General features: G+C 43.3%; 1 protein-coding gene across 1 annotated transcript in view; it reads right to left on the bottom strand.

The window, feature by feature from the left end:
- The window catches only part of BLMH (bleomycin hydrolase), a 46576-nt gene extending 45672 nt beyond the window's left edge, over nucleotides 1–904 (bottom strand). Inside the window, exons 1-2 of the mRNA XM_025916380.2 lie at nucleotides 692–904; nucleotides 182–379 (exon numbers count right to left, since the gene is read on the bottom strand). Of these exons, the coding sequence (XP_025772165.1) occupies nucleotides 182–379; nucleotides 692–704 (211 nt within the window). The 5' untranslated portion in view covers nucleotides 705–904. The remainder of the gene's footprint in view (nucleotides 1–181; nucleotides 380–691) is intronic.
- Nucleotides 905–15565: the final 14661 nt, after the last annotated feature.

Below are 15565 nucleotides of genomic sequence, written 5' to 3'. Positions count from 1 at the left end.
AGAGGACCAAAGTAAGTCACAAGGTAATGTTCTTGGACCTGCCTTTCCCTGTGCCTGTTCCCTGGAAATTTACAAGTTCTTTCAATGCAAACTTCTTCTACTCAGTACCATTCTTAAGACCTCAAAATGGGGCACTGTCAGGAAGGTTAAGTAAAGTGTGCAAGGAGTTTTGAGACCTCACCTGAGCTCTTTTGGTTGGTGACTGGCTTGCCTTCCTGAGTCACAGCGTGCTGGAACACATGCTGAGCACCCTGTACCGTGGCCCTCTTCAGGCAGATGTCCAGCAGGTCGTGGGTGGTCCCAACATTCTGGGCAAGTACGAACTGAGGGTCGGAGTTCAGTTTCTGAATCAGAGCAGCTACCTTCTCCGAATTCAGTCCTGTTGGAAGACCAAATGGTATTGATAGTATCAAAAGGGGGCTCAAGAGGGCTGATCCGGAGCTCCCACAGCTTGGCTCTAACTTCGGAAGACCAGCCGGAGGTGACCCTTGCGGCGGAGAGGCCCCTTACCGGCGACCTCCTCCAAGTGCTGTCTCCCTCCAAGAACGCTCCTGCCCGCCTAGAACGCTCCATTCCCGCCATCGCCCCCGGTCCCAGGCCCGGTTCTCTCCGCCGCCGGGCCTCTGGGGCCCAGCTGAACCCCCCCGAGAGGACCCCGGCAGGGCCTCGGCGGGAAAGAGCGGCGCCTCACCCGCGTTGCTCATGGTGGCCACACCGCCCGGCTGGGGAACGGTAGTTTTGGGGTTCTCAGGGGAACGCCGGGGTTACACTGTGGCTCGCTGCCTCAGCTGCCGGACCTGCCACTCACACACCGAACGCCAGAAAGAGGGAACCGGCCCGGTGGCAGAGGAGGGCTGAAGCCCAGAGAAACGGGGTCCGCGGAGGGACAAAACTCCCCCTCGCGTTGCTGAGTCAGCGCCGTCTGGGCAGGCCCCGCCCGGGGGAGGGACGACCGGGCGGGCTCCCGACGAGCTCCATCCAGCTCGCGCCCCCGCCCCACCTCCGCGCGGCCCGGGGTCGACCCACGCGGCGCCGGCGCCCTAGCGCATCCGGCTCGCGCTTCCTAGCCCTCGGGGCGCCCCAGCCGTTCCGTGCTGGATCCGGAGCCCGAATACTCTGGCCTTGGGGAATGGACCCATTAAGCCTTCCCGGAAGCCTAAAGGGCGCTCGAGGCAGTAAGGCGGAGCTGAGGGGCCGCATCATTAAGCCCAGGGTTTAAGGGTGGGTGGGCTCGTGCAGACACACACACAAAATGTTCCCAAAGGCTCTACCCGGAGGCATCCTTAGCTGACCATTCACTGCGTTTTCGATGACAACTTGTTGCTTGGATTCTAGTCAGGACCAAGTTCTTGTATTTGAGGGGAATTTGGAACCACGCTCTTTCCCACCCACTCAGAAGCTACTACCACGGTTCTACAAATAAGACATCTGCTCGTTCAAAGAAAACTATCCATTCTGGGCTTCATGGAGTCAGTGAGTGTTTCCTGCTTAGCCCAGCATGTACTGTGGGCTTAACTAAGGGGGATGACAGAGGTCAGTCTTATGCACCAACACTGTTTTGCCAGGCCCTCTACAAAACTGCAAATGAGCTGCCCCCCTCCTCTCTGCAGGCTTTCAAGATAACTCAGCGATTTTCCATGGTTTTGAGATTGTGATGCCCTTTAATATTGTTTTTCGCGCTATGAAATCTAAACCCACTGGGATGCGACCCACAGATGATAAAGTAAATACAAATATATCTGCCTTATCGCTGAAAATCCCGACTCTGCTACTCAGAACACGGAGAGTCTATTGTGGAACCTGGACTCTAGGAGCTATATTGAGAATCATCACTGGTTCTACAGAATTCTATTATCTGGAAAAATCCACACTCAGATACTAGTCACTTGAGAAAGCACAATCTCTTATGTTCCTACGGAGACCTAGCTAACATTTTGGGGATATGATATTAACTATCTCCAAAAGGGCCCATGGACTGTCCTGTTTTGAGATTCTTCTGATGGCTGAAGAAAGGGAACAGGTGGAAATTAGGCTGAAAGAAGTACTTTCACAAAATGATGCCCGAGCATCTTGCCCAATTCAACTCAAAATTTTATTCATTGTCTACAAGGTACCAGGCACGAAGCAAGCTGCTGATGATATGGAGACCAATAAAGCTTCAACTTCCCCTTAAGAAACTCACAGTGTAGTGGGGAAGATGCAAAATAACTTTTAGACAATCGATAGTAGCATACCAATAGTGCTGCAGAAACAGTGATGAGAGAGCTGTTAATTAGGGCCAGAAGCTCCTGAAAAAAGAGGTGACAGGTGAGCATAATCTTAGAATGGATGGGATTTTATAAGGCAAAAAAGAGGAAGGGCACGCAAGGCAGCAGCAAAGGCACAGAGCATTAAGGCACACAGCAAAATCATGTTGAAGAAACTGCATCAGAGTCTGATGTGGTTAAGAGCAAGGAAGGGTTTGAGATCAGGGGCGAGGTATAGAACTGGAAAGGTAGCTTTGGTCAGGATATGAAGGGTTTATATGCCATGCCCCAGCATCTGTAGTTTAACCTATGAGTAATTAGATGCCAAAATTGATTTTTAAACAAAGGAACGATGTGCTCAATTCTGTGTAAAGAAAGAAACCCAACGGCACTGAGGAGGGCGACTTAGAGGGGAGAGATTCTGGAGATAGAGAAACTAGTTAGAAGACTGTTCCAGTAGTGTCTGTAGAAAACGATCCTTAAATTGAGGAAAGGGAAGAGACACAGATAATCTGGAAGTATTCAGCTGAGCGAGAAACTGGATCGTGGTGTCATTAACCAAGAGAGGGAGTACAGAAAAATAGATATTTGGGAGTATGCAATTAAGCAGGTAATGAATTCAGTTTGGGCCTTGGCAAGTTTGGGGCACCCACAGGACCCCCAAGAAGAGAAATACAGGAAGCAGATGAAAGGATGTCTAGAGATTAAGTAAGACATGCAAGTCTTGGAACCATGAAAGTCAACAGGTTGCAGAGGAAAAGAGAGTAAAGCAAAAAAGGGATGAGGACTGGGGATAGTACCCTGGGTGGCAGCATGCGGTTTTATAGGGTGTTTTCCAAGCTCTGCTTGCCAAGCCACGCGCTCTGGCCTGTGGCTGTCTTCAATCAGAGCATGCTGCATCTTTTACAGGTCATTACAAGGAAGCCATTTGGAAGTGCCATTAACTCCAGTAACAGCAACATTTCAGGAATGATTGAAGACCGGGGAGCCAGCAGGAAAGGACAGAAAAGAGCAGACAGAGAGGTAAGAGACTTGGAGTGTTATGTCTTGGAATCCCAGGAAGGCAAGGAGAAGACGGTGAAAGGACTGAAAGCTACAGAAGAGTTTGGCAATTGGATCAGGGGCAGCCTTAGAGAGGGCAGCTTAGTGGAAGGGTGCAGCAGACAGAAGCCACGTTACAGTAAGTTGAGAGGGAAGAAATGTTAGGGAAGCTCCTTCGGGAGGAAAGGAAAACTTATGTCTACCAGGAGGATGAAAGGCAGGAACCAGATGCCAGAAGGGTATAGTTGCTAAGATAAGAGCCTAGAAAAAGAGGAGTGATGGAATCAACAGGGTAGGTGGAGGGGACCAGTTTTACAGCTACTGCCACCCTTTTCATACCAATAATTACATTTCCCCACCCCATGCTCAGAGATTCCTATCATCACTTTGCCAGGTCTCCTACTCTGCCCACATTGTCAGGGTGACACCCTTAAGTGCCAGCTTTCCACCCAGCAACTCACACCCATACAGTCAGCCCCCATATGAGCACAGACAAGAGGTGTGGAAGAAAACTGGCTTCCCAGTGGGCTCACCCCAAATGACCTAGCCAGGAAGACATACATGTCCCCCAAAATACAATTCTTAGGATCTACCCCTCTAGCTCCATCCAGAAGAGATGTTGTTGGGCCCAGTGACACCTCATGGAATGAAGCAACTAGAAACAATTCCAGTATGAAGTCCACAATATTAGAAAAGGAAATCTTTATAAACCCTGTGAAGTGGCATCACCTGCTGTTGCGGGTGTGCCTACTGCCTGTTGCTTCCATGGGCTGTACCCAGTTAAAGCCAACAGGACAAGTCTCTGAGCAAATTCTGCATCCTGGTTCCCCTTCTGCACTGTCCACCAGTCTTTGACAAGTGTCGGTTACCTGCTTCTACTTTGGCGGAAAAGACCAGGTTTTTATGTTGGATGGAAGTCTGGATTATTATCTAACACAAATATTTTGCATATAAATGTTGCCTTAACACTGAGGTTTGCTTTGGTCAGAAAGCCTCCTGGTATTGGGGTGCCTGGGTGGCTCAGTTGGTTGGGCAGCCAACTTCAGCTCAGGTCATGATCTCGCAGTTCATGAGTTCGAGCCCCACATTGGGCTCTGTGCTGGCAGTTCAGAGCCTGGAGCCTGCTTCGGATTCTGTGTCTCCATCTCTCTCTGCCCCTTCCCCAGTCCTGCTCAGTGTCTCTCTCTCTCTCTCAAAATTAAATAAACATTTAAAAAATTTAAGAAAAAAGGAGAAAGCCTCCTGGTATTTCATTACACCTGACAGTAAACTTTAGACGTCACGTATTGGTGTCCTGCTGGGCCAAATTCAACTCCTAGATGTATCGTTTGGCCTACATGGTGTTTTAAAATTGTTGAGCCAATATTTAGGATTGGGACATTTTGTATACAAATCTGGGTTACTGGCTTCTCTTGAAAATATTGTTTCAAAAAAAATTCTTTTCCCCCACAATAGTCATTTCTCCATCAAAAGTGAAAAAAACAAAAAACAAGTTAAGGGGGCCCACATAATTTTCTTTTTTTTTTTTTAATTTTTTTTAAATTTATTTTTGAGACAGAGAGAGAGACAGAGCATGAGCAGGGGAGGTGCAGAGAGAGAGGGAGACACAGAATCTGAAGCAGGCTCCAGGCCCTGAGTTGTCAGCACAGAGCCCGATGAGGGGCTCGAACTCACGGACTGTGAGATCATGACCCGAGCCGAAGTTGGACACTCAACTGACTGAGCCACCCAGGCATCCCCCATATAATTTTCTTTATATTGAGCTTTCTTGTTTCACTCATTTCCATTTATTACATTTATTTATATTTGAGTTTTTCATCCCCTGATTTCGGGTGGCCTAGGTGGAGTTTGGGAAGACTACTTCTCTCCTATACTCATCCCTACCCATAACCTCCAAATTCCTTCCTCCCTGAGATGTGCAAAGTCTGCAGGAGCTGACTTGGATAAGGCTTTGGATAAGATCAGATACTGGATCTTGGGACTTTTGGGGGCCCAAAGAAGCCCATATCCCTTCACTACACTTTTCCTCCAGATGAACCCATCTGAGTACAGGTAACTGGCAACTTCAGGACTTCTATCTTCCCTACTATTCCTAAACCCCATGTAGGCTTAATCCAAACCTGTTACCCCTCCTTCAGATTCAGATTTTAAGGATTTGACATATTTGACATCAATTGTAAATCATGTCTTTTTTTTTTTTTTTTTGAAACATTGTCCAATGTTCTAGAATGACATCGATACATCAGCAATATTATTCCTACTTCTGGATATGACATTTCTGCAACTCACTCACTGTTCTGGGTGCTAGCAATTCACAGAATATACAGGTAGAGGAACCAGCATATGCAAAGGCAAAGAGGCACAAATGAGCTTGAGTGTGATTCAGGAAAAGTAAGAAAGTCTGGACAAGTTTTACGAATATTTTAATTATACAAATTTGAAGTAGTTCATCATAAACTATTTTTTAAAGTTTATTTTATTTATTTTGAGAAAGGGAGATAAAGAGCAGGTGGGGAGGGGCAGAGAGAGAGAGAAAGAGAGAAAATTCCAAGCAGGCTCCCCAGTGTCAGTGCAGAGCCCCATGTAGAGCTTGAACTCATGAACCATGAGATCATGACCTGAGCTGAAATCAAGAGTTGGGCACTTAACCAACTGAGCCTCCCAGGCACCCCAATTATAAACCTTTTTTTTTTTTTTTTTTGAGAGAGAGAGAGAGTGAGAGAGGTCACGAGTGAGCGAGGGTGGGGAGAGGAGGGAGAGAGAGAAAGAAGCAGGGCTCACCAAAGGGGGCTTGAGCTCGCCTGAAGCAGGGCTCATGCTCACCCAATGCGGAGCATAAGCTCTCCTGATGTGGGACTTGAAGTCATGAACCGTAAGATCATGACCTGAGCCGAAGTCAGATGCTTAACTTGCTGAGCCACCCAGGCACCATTATAAACTATTAATAACACCTTAGTGTACGCACAAAATTTGAAGCAATGTGAAGCCTTCACATGTTTAACATTTGTCAGAAATGGCATATTTTCAAAGCTGGTGGTGGCTCAGTGAATCAGAAACTACTTATGCTATTGCCACATGGCGGAGCCATTTTAGCTAGTAAAATAGTATCTTCCCTTCAATAAATTTACATTTATCACTAAATAGTCTTGCTAAATAGTCTTGAATTATAGATGTTTTAAATTTTGTGTAAAGTTTTCAGGAATGTATCCTTTCTCTAAAATTCAACTGCACTGGAATTTGGTGTGGCAAGACTAAACTATGGGGGTGGGGGAGAGAAGATATATAGGTGGTAAGAAATAAGGTTTATAAGACTTTATATTCATATTGTGAAGCATTTGGAAGATCATGTGTCTTTTATTCATGGGGATATTACTATATCCACAAATTCCCCCATAGGTGGTAAGGAGAGAAAATCATCTTCAAGTGATATTGCCCATAAAGGCAATAGGTTAGTGTTTTATTTCTCCCAAATATTTCATTTCCCCCTCCCTTTCTTCCTTTCCTTTTTTCTTTCTTTTAGTCAACGGCTTGTTGAACATCTGCTGTTTGTCAGCAACCGTACCAGGCACTTGAAATACAAAAATGAACAAGACCTTGGTCCCTGACCTCAAGGAGCTTCAATCTAGTAGAGAAAATGAAAAATGAAAGTAATCATTATTTTTTGATTAATGCAAAAAATATGCATTGAGTACATACTATGTGTCAGGTGGGGCACCTGGGTGGCTCAGTCAGTTAAGCGTTCAACTCTTGATTTCCACTCAGGTCATGATCTCGTGATCCTGAGATTGAGCCCCTAATTGACAGAGTGTAGAGCTTGCTTGGGATTCTCTCTCTCTCTCTCTCTCTCTCTCTCTCTTTCTCTCTGTCTCTGCCCCTCTCCTGCTTGTGCATTCTCTGTCTCTCTCTGTCTCTCTCTCTCAAAATAAACGTAAGAAACAAAAAATAAAACAAAACAAAAAATTACGTGTCAGGCACTGTATTAGATACAGAAATACACAGGAAAGCTAGACAGACAAAGTTCCTGCCCTCCTGGTGCTTGCATTCTAGTGGGCGAGACAGAATAAACAAATGCAGATGATTCTAACAGTGATATAAAGAAAATAGGACAGCATGACTTGATAGTGACTGGTCAGAGATGGTAGTAGCATAAAAAGCCCCTCCGAGGAAGTGACTAATACTGAATGGCAGTAAAGATCTGGCCATGGGAGGATCTCTGGGGAAAAATAGCAAGAAAAGGGGAAAGCAAGGACAAGGGCCTTGGGAGGGAAACAAGCAGTGGCCAGCAAGGTCATGAAGAACCCAGCTTCTTTCCGGCACCAGGATCTGCCATCCATAGTGTTACTACCATTCTTGGGCTTGTTCCCCTTGTGTTCCTTCTTCAAGTCTAGTGGGGGGAAAAATCTGGCTTTTTTTCACTTCCTTCTAGGAACTTCATTCACTTCCTTCTAAGAGTTAAGACCACCAGAAGCTTCCAGCAGATTTCATCCTGAATTGTATTTTCCACAATGAGGTCACATGTCTGTTCCCAAAACAGTCATTGGCTAGGGGAATGGGATTACCCCTACATCAGTCAGGCCTATCCTCATGCAATAGTTAATTCCCCAAACATCATTGCTTCTCCTGAGTGCAGGATGGGTGGGATGGCTGTTAGGCATCAAACACAATGTTCACTACATCATAGTAAGATGTTTAGATTTTATTCTAAGTGCGATGGAAAGGAGTGAGGGGACATGTTCTTGTTTATGTGTTTTTTTAAATCTTTATTTATTTTTGAGACAGAGACAGAGCACGAGCGGGGGAGGAGCAGAGAGAGAGGGAGACACAGAATCCGAAGCAGGCTCCAGGTTCCAAGCCGTCGGCACAGAGCCAGATGCGGGGCTCGAACTCACAAACCGCGAGATCATGACCTGAGCCGAAGTCAGACGCTCAACTGACTGAGCCACCCAGGGGCCCCTGTGGTTTTTTTTAAATGTTTGTTTTTGAGAGAGAGAGAGAGACTGAGCAAAAGTGGGGGAGGGACACAGAGAGAGAGAGAGAGACGGAGACACAGAATCTGAAGCAGGCTCCAGGTTTTGAGCTGTCAACGCAGAGATGGATGAGGGGGCTCAAACTCACCAACTGTGAGATCGTGACCTGAGCTGAAGTCGGTTGCTGAACCGACTGAGCCACCCAGGCGCCCCCTGGTTTATGTTAAGGATACACTGAAGATATTTGTAACATATTTTATTAGGAAAAATAATATTAAAAATATACACAGGGGCGCCTGGATGGCTCAGTTGGTTAAGCATCCAACTCTTGATTTCAGCTCAGGTCATGATTTCACGGTTCATGGGATTGAGCCCCACATCCCCTGCTGATGCTCTCTCTCTCTCTCAAAATAAATAAACAAAACAAACAAAACAAAAAATATATGTGTATATACAAAGAAGGGCACATGGTTGGCTCAGTCAGTGGGTCATGTGCCTCTTGATCTCAAGGTTGTAAGTCCCAAGTTGAGCATAGAGGTTACTTAAAAAAAAAAATCTTTAAAAAATAAAAAATAATGAAATTAAATATATACAAAGAGTTCCTAAACATAAATAGTAAAAAGACAAACAACTCAGTACAAAACAGGCTTTTTACAAAGGATAGTGGCATTTCACCAGGTACTTCACAAAAAAAGAAGCATGACTAGCAAACAGTCATGATGGAAATGCAAAAGAAAATTGTGATAAGATGCCATTTAATATCTACACAGGTAAAAATTTTACTTAAAAAATTTTTTTTAATATTTACTTATTTTTGAGAGACAGAACATGAGTGAGAGGGGCAGAGAGAGAGAGGGAGACACAGAATCCGAAGCAGGCTCCAGGCTCCGAGCTGTCAGCACAGAGCCTGACGCAGGGCTCAAAGCCAAGAACAGGAGGGAGATCATGACCTGAGCCGGAGTCAGACGCTCAACCGACTAAGCCACCCATGCGCCCCAGACAGGTAAAAATTTTAAAGGCAGACATTAAAAAGTACTGTTGATAATTCTTTAAATACTGCTTGTAGAAGTATAAATTAATATTGCCACTTTGGAAAACATTTGTTAATATTTGTAAAATTGAAGTCCCACATACCCTGTAACCCAGCAACTGTTTTTTAATGGTTATTATTATTATTTTTTTTTTTGAGAGGGAGACAGAGCACAAGTTGGGGGTGGGTCAGAGAAAAAGGGTGAGAGAGAATCCCAAGCAGGGTCGAGCTGTCAGTCCAGAGTCCAACATGGGGCAAGATCATGACCTGAGTGTACATTAAGAATAGGACATTCAACCAACCAAGCCACCCAGGTGCCCCTATAGTCCAGCAACTTTATTCTTGGGTGTATATTCCAATTTTTTTAAATGTTTATTTATTTTTTGAGAGAGAGAGAGAGAAACAGAGTGTGAGCGGGGGAGGAGCAGAGAGAGAGAGGGAGACACAGAATCCGAAGCAGGCTCCAGGCTCCGAGCTGTCAGCACAGAGCCTGATGCGGGGCTCGAACTCACAAGCTGAGAGATCATGACCTGAGCCGAAGTTAGACACTTAACTGACTGAACCACCCAGGCGCGCCTTTGGGTATATATTCTAAAGCTACTCTGTTCAGTATGGTAGCCACTAGCCATTTGTGGCTATTTAATTTTAAATTAATTAAAATAAAAAAATTAAAAATCCACTTTCTCAATTGTAGTAGTCACATTCCAAGTGCTCAGTAGCTACACATGCAACCAGATTGGGTGGCATAGATATAGAACATTTTCATCATCATGGTAAGTAGTATTGGACAGCCAGCCCTGCCCTGGAGAAATTCTTCCATACGTGCACTGGAAGTCATAGTCAAAACTGTTTATCTGAGCATTTTTTGTGATTGCATAGCACCTGGAAGAATTCCAATAGTGAATCAACAAGAATTTAAATGAATTGTGACATAGTCATACAATGGAATATTACACAGAAGTGAAAATCAACATGGATGAATTTCAGAAACATAATGTTGAATGCAAAAAGCAAGTTGCAAAGCAAATGGCATTCAACTATTTTCTAAAATTTCAAAAACAAGCAAATTTGAATAATGTATTATTTAGAGATGCCTACATGGTAAAAGAAATTTTTTTTTAATTTTATTTATTTACGTAATCTCTAGAGCCAACATGAGGCTTGAACTCTCAAGATCCCAAGACTAAGAGTGACATGCTCTTCTGACTAAGCCACCAGGTCCCCCCCCCCACCCTTTTTTAAGGGAGGCTTCATGCCCAATGTGGGGCTTGCACTCACTACCCTGAGATCAAAAGTTATAAACTCTGCTGACTGAGCCAGCCAGATGCTCCAAGAATTAAAAAACAAAAACAAAAACAAAAAAACAAGGGAATGGGTGCCTGGCTGGCTCAGTTGGTAGAGCATGTGACTCTTGATCTCAGGGTTGTGAGTTGAAGCCCCACATTGGATGTAGAGATTACTTAAAATAAAATCTTAAAAAAAAAAAAAAAAAAGGAAAATTAAAACACATTCAGGATGGTGTTTACCTTTGGGAAAGAGACACAGTCAACTTCAAAGGTATGGGCAGTGTTTTATTTTTTAAACTGGTGGTTGTTCACTTTATGGTTATACCTAATTTTGTGTATTTTTGTATATATGAAATATTTCTTCTTAAAAAGATTATTCTGGCTGTAGTGTAAATTATGGACTGAAGAGAGACATGAACATAAGCAGGAGACCTGTTAGGAGACAAGAATTTGCTCAGGCAAAAGGTGAATGGTGACCTGGATCCAGAAGGCAGCACTGATAAGAAAAGAAATGGATGTGTATGGGAAATATTTTAGAGGCAAATCACCCTAACCCTAATCCTGATTGTCTACCATTATGCTCTGGTAGAGGTTTGTGCCATGTAATGTAGAGCATGGAAGAGGAATATCTAAGTCAGACTGGGAGCTTTAGGGAAAACTTCTTGGAAGAGATGACAGATCATCTGAGTTTGGGACAATTAGGGGTTCCTTAAGTGATGACTGAGGAAAGGCATTCCGGTTGCAAGTAATGGCCTATACAAAGATCTTAAAGCAACAAGTTGCTCTTTGGGAACTGAAGACACTGAGCATAGCTAGAACTGAGAAGGCAGGAGTCAAGCATGGAGGGCCAACTTGTGTGCACCAAGGAGTTGAGGCCTTATTCTGGAAATGCAGGAAAACTGCCTCCATTTTCCTTTCCCTTTGCCAGGGAGAAATGAAGATCCCTATGAACAACAAAATAAGGCGCTGAGATAATCTAGCCCCAGGGAGGCCCTGATAGGGCTACTCTGAAAATGCTTCTCTTTACATTGATCAGTTTCATAAACGGATCACTTAAGATCACCAAAACCTAAATTTTGTGGAATTACATAAAGGTTGAAATGAGGACAAAAGAAAAAAATAAGCAAACCAAAGAGAAAATAATAGAGATGAGAAAGAAGAAATTGGACCTGGGAGAACATAATAACTAGATACCACTGGAGACCATAGATCCTGGTTTCCTTTTAGGAATGCTGTTAGACCAGTTTTCCTTAACCTGCAATGAACAAAACCAGAGCTTTCTGTAATCCTTTTGTTTGTGAATTGCATTCATCACTATCTAAAGCAAATATTGAAGTGTATTAATTATGACATTTTTGGCCTTTTTTAAAAAAGAGGTTTCTTGAGATGCATAAAAGGCATCAAATGAAAAGCATAAACATGTCACAAATAAAGTTTAATACATAGGAGTTGGTGACTCCAAAGCACCTTCTCCAATTTGTATCCTTTCTACTATTTTCTCGTTAGACTTTCATTTTACATCTCATCTTATTTTTCTTTCATTTAATTTTCTTTCTTGCTTATTCCAAGAAAAATAATTTGTCAGATAAAAGTAAAACTGAACACATTCACAGGACAAATGGAAAACTAAAAAAAGACAACATACATCGTACCCTGAAAGTGGATGAAAACATTGGTCTTTCTTTTTAGGACATATATATATATGTATATGTGTATATATATGTATATATATATATATATATATATATATATATATATATATATATGAATGTATTTTTTTAAAAGCCGTCAAATAGAAATCCCAATTTTTTATGTTAAATAAGAAAGGCAGCATGGAGTTAAGAGGGCAAGGTTTGAAGTCCATTAAATCTGGTCCCAACTAGACTATTTATAGGCATAAACAATCTTTTCATTTTTTTTTAACGTTTATTCATTTTTGTTTTGAGAGACAGAGAGAGACAGAGTGGGGGAGGGACAGAGAGAGAGAGAGGGAGACACAGAATCTGAAGCAGGCTCCAGGCTCTGGGCTGTCAGCGCAGGGCTTGAACTCAAGAACTGTGAGATCCTGACCGGAGCCGAAGTCAGATTCTCAACCGACTCAGCCACCCACAGGCCCCTGCAATCATTTAAACTAAGTGTCAGCCTCCTCCTCCAAAAAGTAGGGTACCAGCTGTAATAACTAAAATTTAGTGAGTGCTTGCTGTGCTACAGGTCTTATCATGTACAAGTCTTTATTTTTTTAGTGTTTATTTCTTTCAGAGAGCATGAGTCAGGGAGGGGCAGAGAGAGATGGGGGACAGATCTCAAGTAGGCTCTGCTCTGACAGTAGGGAGGCTGATACAGGACTCAATTCATGAACCGAAATCAAGAGTCAGACGCTCAACCCACAGAGCCACCCAGAACCCCCTGCCCCCCACCAAGCCATGTACAAGTCTTTGTTCCTGCATCCCCTCATTTATTAAATGGGGATAGTAATAGAAGCTACTTCCTAACACAGGGTCATGATAAGGATTAAATGAGCTGAGAGGTTAGGTCACGTGCATATCCTCACTCAGCTAGTAAAAGAGTAGAGTTAGGATAAACACCCAGGTAGTTTGATTCCAGGGACTAAGAGTATAAGCACAAAAGATAGAATGTAAGTGAAAGCATTTTGAAACTCAAGTACTTTAGACATGTCAGCCTAAACAATAAGCCTACAGATTTATAAATTGCTGTTACATACGTTATATGTCATTTTTCAATTTGCAACATGGCAACCATTGTGGATATTCCATTTGTGGGTGGTTTAGGTTTATGGGTTCCTTTATTCTAGGCTTTGACAAATGGGATAAAATCAGGAAGTTTGTCTTGGGTGCTTACATATGCAGCTGTTATGTTTTCACACTGGCCCATTTTAATTTGTCTGATACAGGTAGAAAATCATGAAGACCAGGGCACCTGGGTGGCTCTGTAGGTTGAGCGTCCTATTTTGGCTCAAGTCATGATCTCACAGGGTCGTGGGTTCAGGCCCTGCATAGAGCTCTGCACTTATAACTCGGAGCCTAGAGCCTGCTTCGGATTCTGTGTGTGTGTGTGTGTGTGTGTGTGTGTGTGTGTGTGTGTGTGTGTGTGTCTGCCCCTCCCATGCTTGTGCGCTCTCTCTCTCTGTCTCTCAAAAATAAGCAAATAAACACTAAAAAAAAAATCATGAAGACCAAACAAGACAAAAAAGGATCAATGACAGAAGCCTTAGTTAGATGATTAATAGTGTTATGGAATCATAAAGCGCATTATGCCTGCATTTAGAGTGATCAAAAGAGAGTTTACAGAAATCTTTAGCAGAAATATGAACTTGTTAATAAATCATTAAATATTTTCTTAAATATGATCCACATCTCAAATTGGGGCAAAGTCCTTTAGACTGGTGATTTCCTAAGTGATCCAAGTTTGTTATTAAACACTTTTATGAGTACCATAACTATAAAATACAGGAATTCAAGGCTGTGATTCTTTAGCAGCAGCAAAGTTTATATCCTCTTTGGTGGAATGTTTTAAATTATGTCCTTGAACTGCCTATAAAGCCTACAAATGACATGACAGCAGGAGTGAAAAATGACCTGTTTTAGGCTAAGAATCTGTTGCAAAAGAAGCATACAATTTGCAAAATGCCATACAAAGAAGTAGTGAGGGCTTCTAAGAGGTACTTCATTATCATCAATATTTTTTTCAACGTTTATTTATTTTTGGGACAGAGAGAGACAGAGCATGAACGGGGGAGGGGCAGAGAGAGAGGGAGACACAGAATCGGAAACAGGCTCCAGGCTCTGAGCCATCAGCCCAGAGCCTGACGCGGGGCTCGAACTCACGGACCGCGAGATCGTGACCTGGCTGAAGTCGGACGCTTAACTGACTGTGCCACCCAGGCGCCCCAATATTTTTTTAAATGTCAATCATTTAGTCTGAGGACTCACAGGATCTTAGAGATTATCTTTTGGTCTAGAACCTCAATTTGGAATCTCTGGAAGATTATGGGACATCCTTGAGCTGAGCAGCTCATTAGTGGCCGAGCCAAGAAGGGAGGCCTGTTTTTCGAAGCAACTGTTCATACATCTGGTAGCTTCATGTACATCTGGTAACTAAAACTTTTCTGTGAGCAATGTTGAATATACACAGCAAAGTTGCATTACACACTACAGGAATGCAATCACTCCCTTTAGCACCAATCAGGTTCACTGATACCAAGTGGGTTGTGGCTTACTCAAGGATTAAGTTCCGAAGTCGGGCAAAAATTGGTTATAATCAATATCCTTGGAAATCCCTTGAGAAAGTGTCACTTCAGAGACCCAAACAGCTCCTCTTCTTGTGCACAGCAGAACAGGTTTTCATTCCAGTATGGGAAGAGATTGCTGTTTCTTAGGTGGAGAATCAAATTGAGTAGTTGGCCTGCATTTAGGGGCCATGTTATAAGAAAAATGCACATCATCACTAGACTCGTCCTCAGCACATGAGATGCTCACACTTTCAGAACTATGAGGGAACTAGAACTGGCCAGGAGAGCTGACTCTCCTCCTCATCTGATGCTCACATCAGGGCACATGTTCTCTGAGTTGAAAGGCAGGCTTCTCAGAAGCTACCTGTCTCTCCTTCCTCACCCCAGCCCTTTTTTACCCATTCTCCCCTCCCTCCCTGTCTCTCTGCATCCACTTTCTGCTTGAATTCAAATGTTAAATGTGTCACTCATAGGGATTAAATCAGTCTATATGTGTTTGTTCCTGCCATATAGAGAGTACTGTATAAGTCAGTTCTTAATGTAAAGGTAATTTTTCCTAGTGGTTAAAAACTCAGCAACCATACTGCCTGGGTCTAACTCTGGTTCAGCCACTAATAAAAGCTGCATGACCAAGGACACACATGACTTAATGTCTCTGTGCCTCAGTTTCCTCTCCTATAAAATGGGTATGATAAAAACAGGACCCTTGTTGTGTGAATGTTAGGATTAAGTGAGTTATAATATAT

This window comes from Puma concolor, chromosome E1 (assembly GCF_028749965.1).
Source record: "Puma concolor isolate L17-30 chromosome E1, mPumCon1.1.hap2, whole genome shotgun sequence".
NCBI lineage: Eukaryota > Metazoa > Chordata > Mammalia > Carnivora > Felidae > Puma > Puma concolor.
This window is presented reverse-complemented; position numbering and strand designations above follow the sequence as displayed.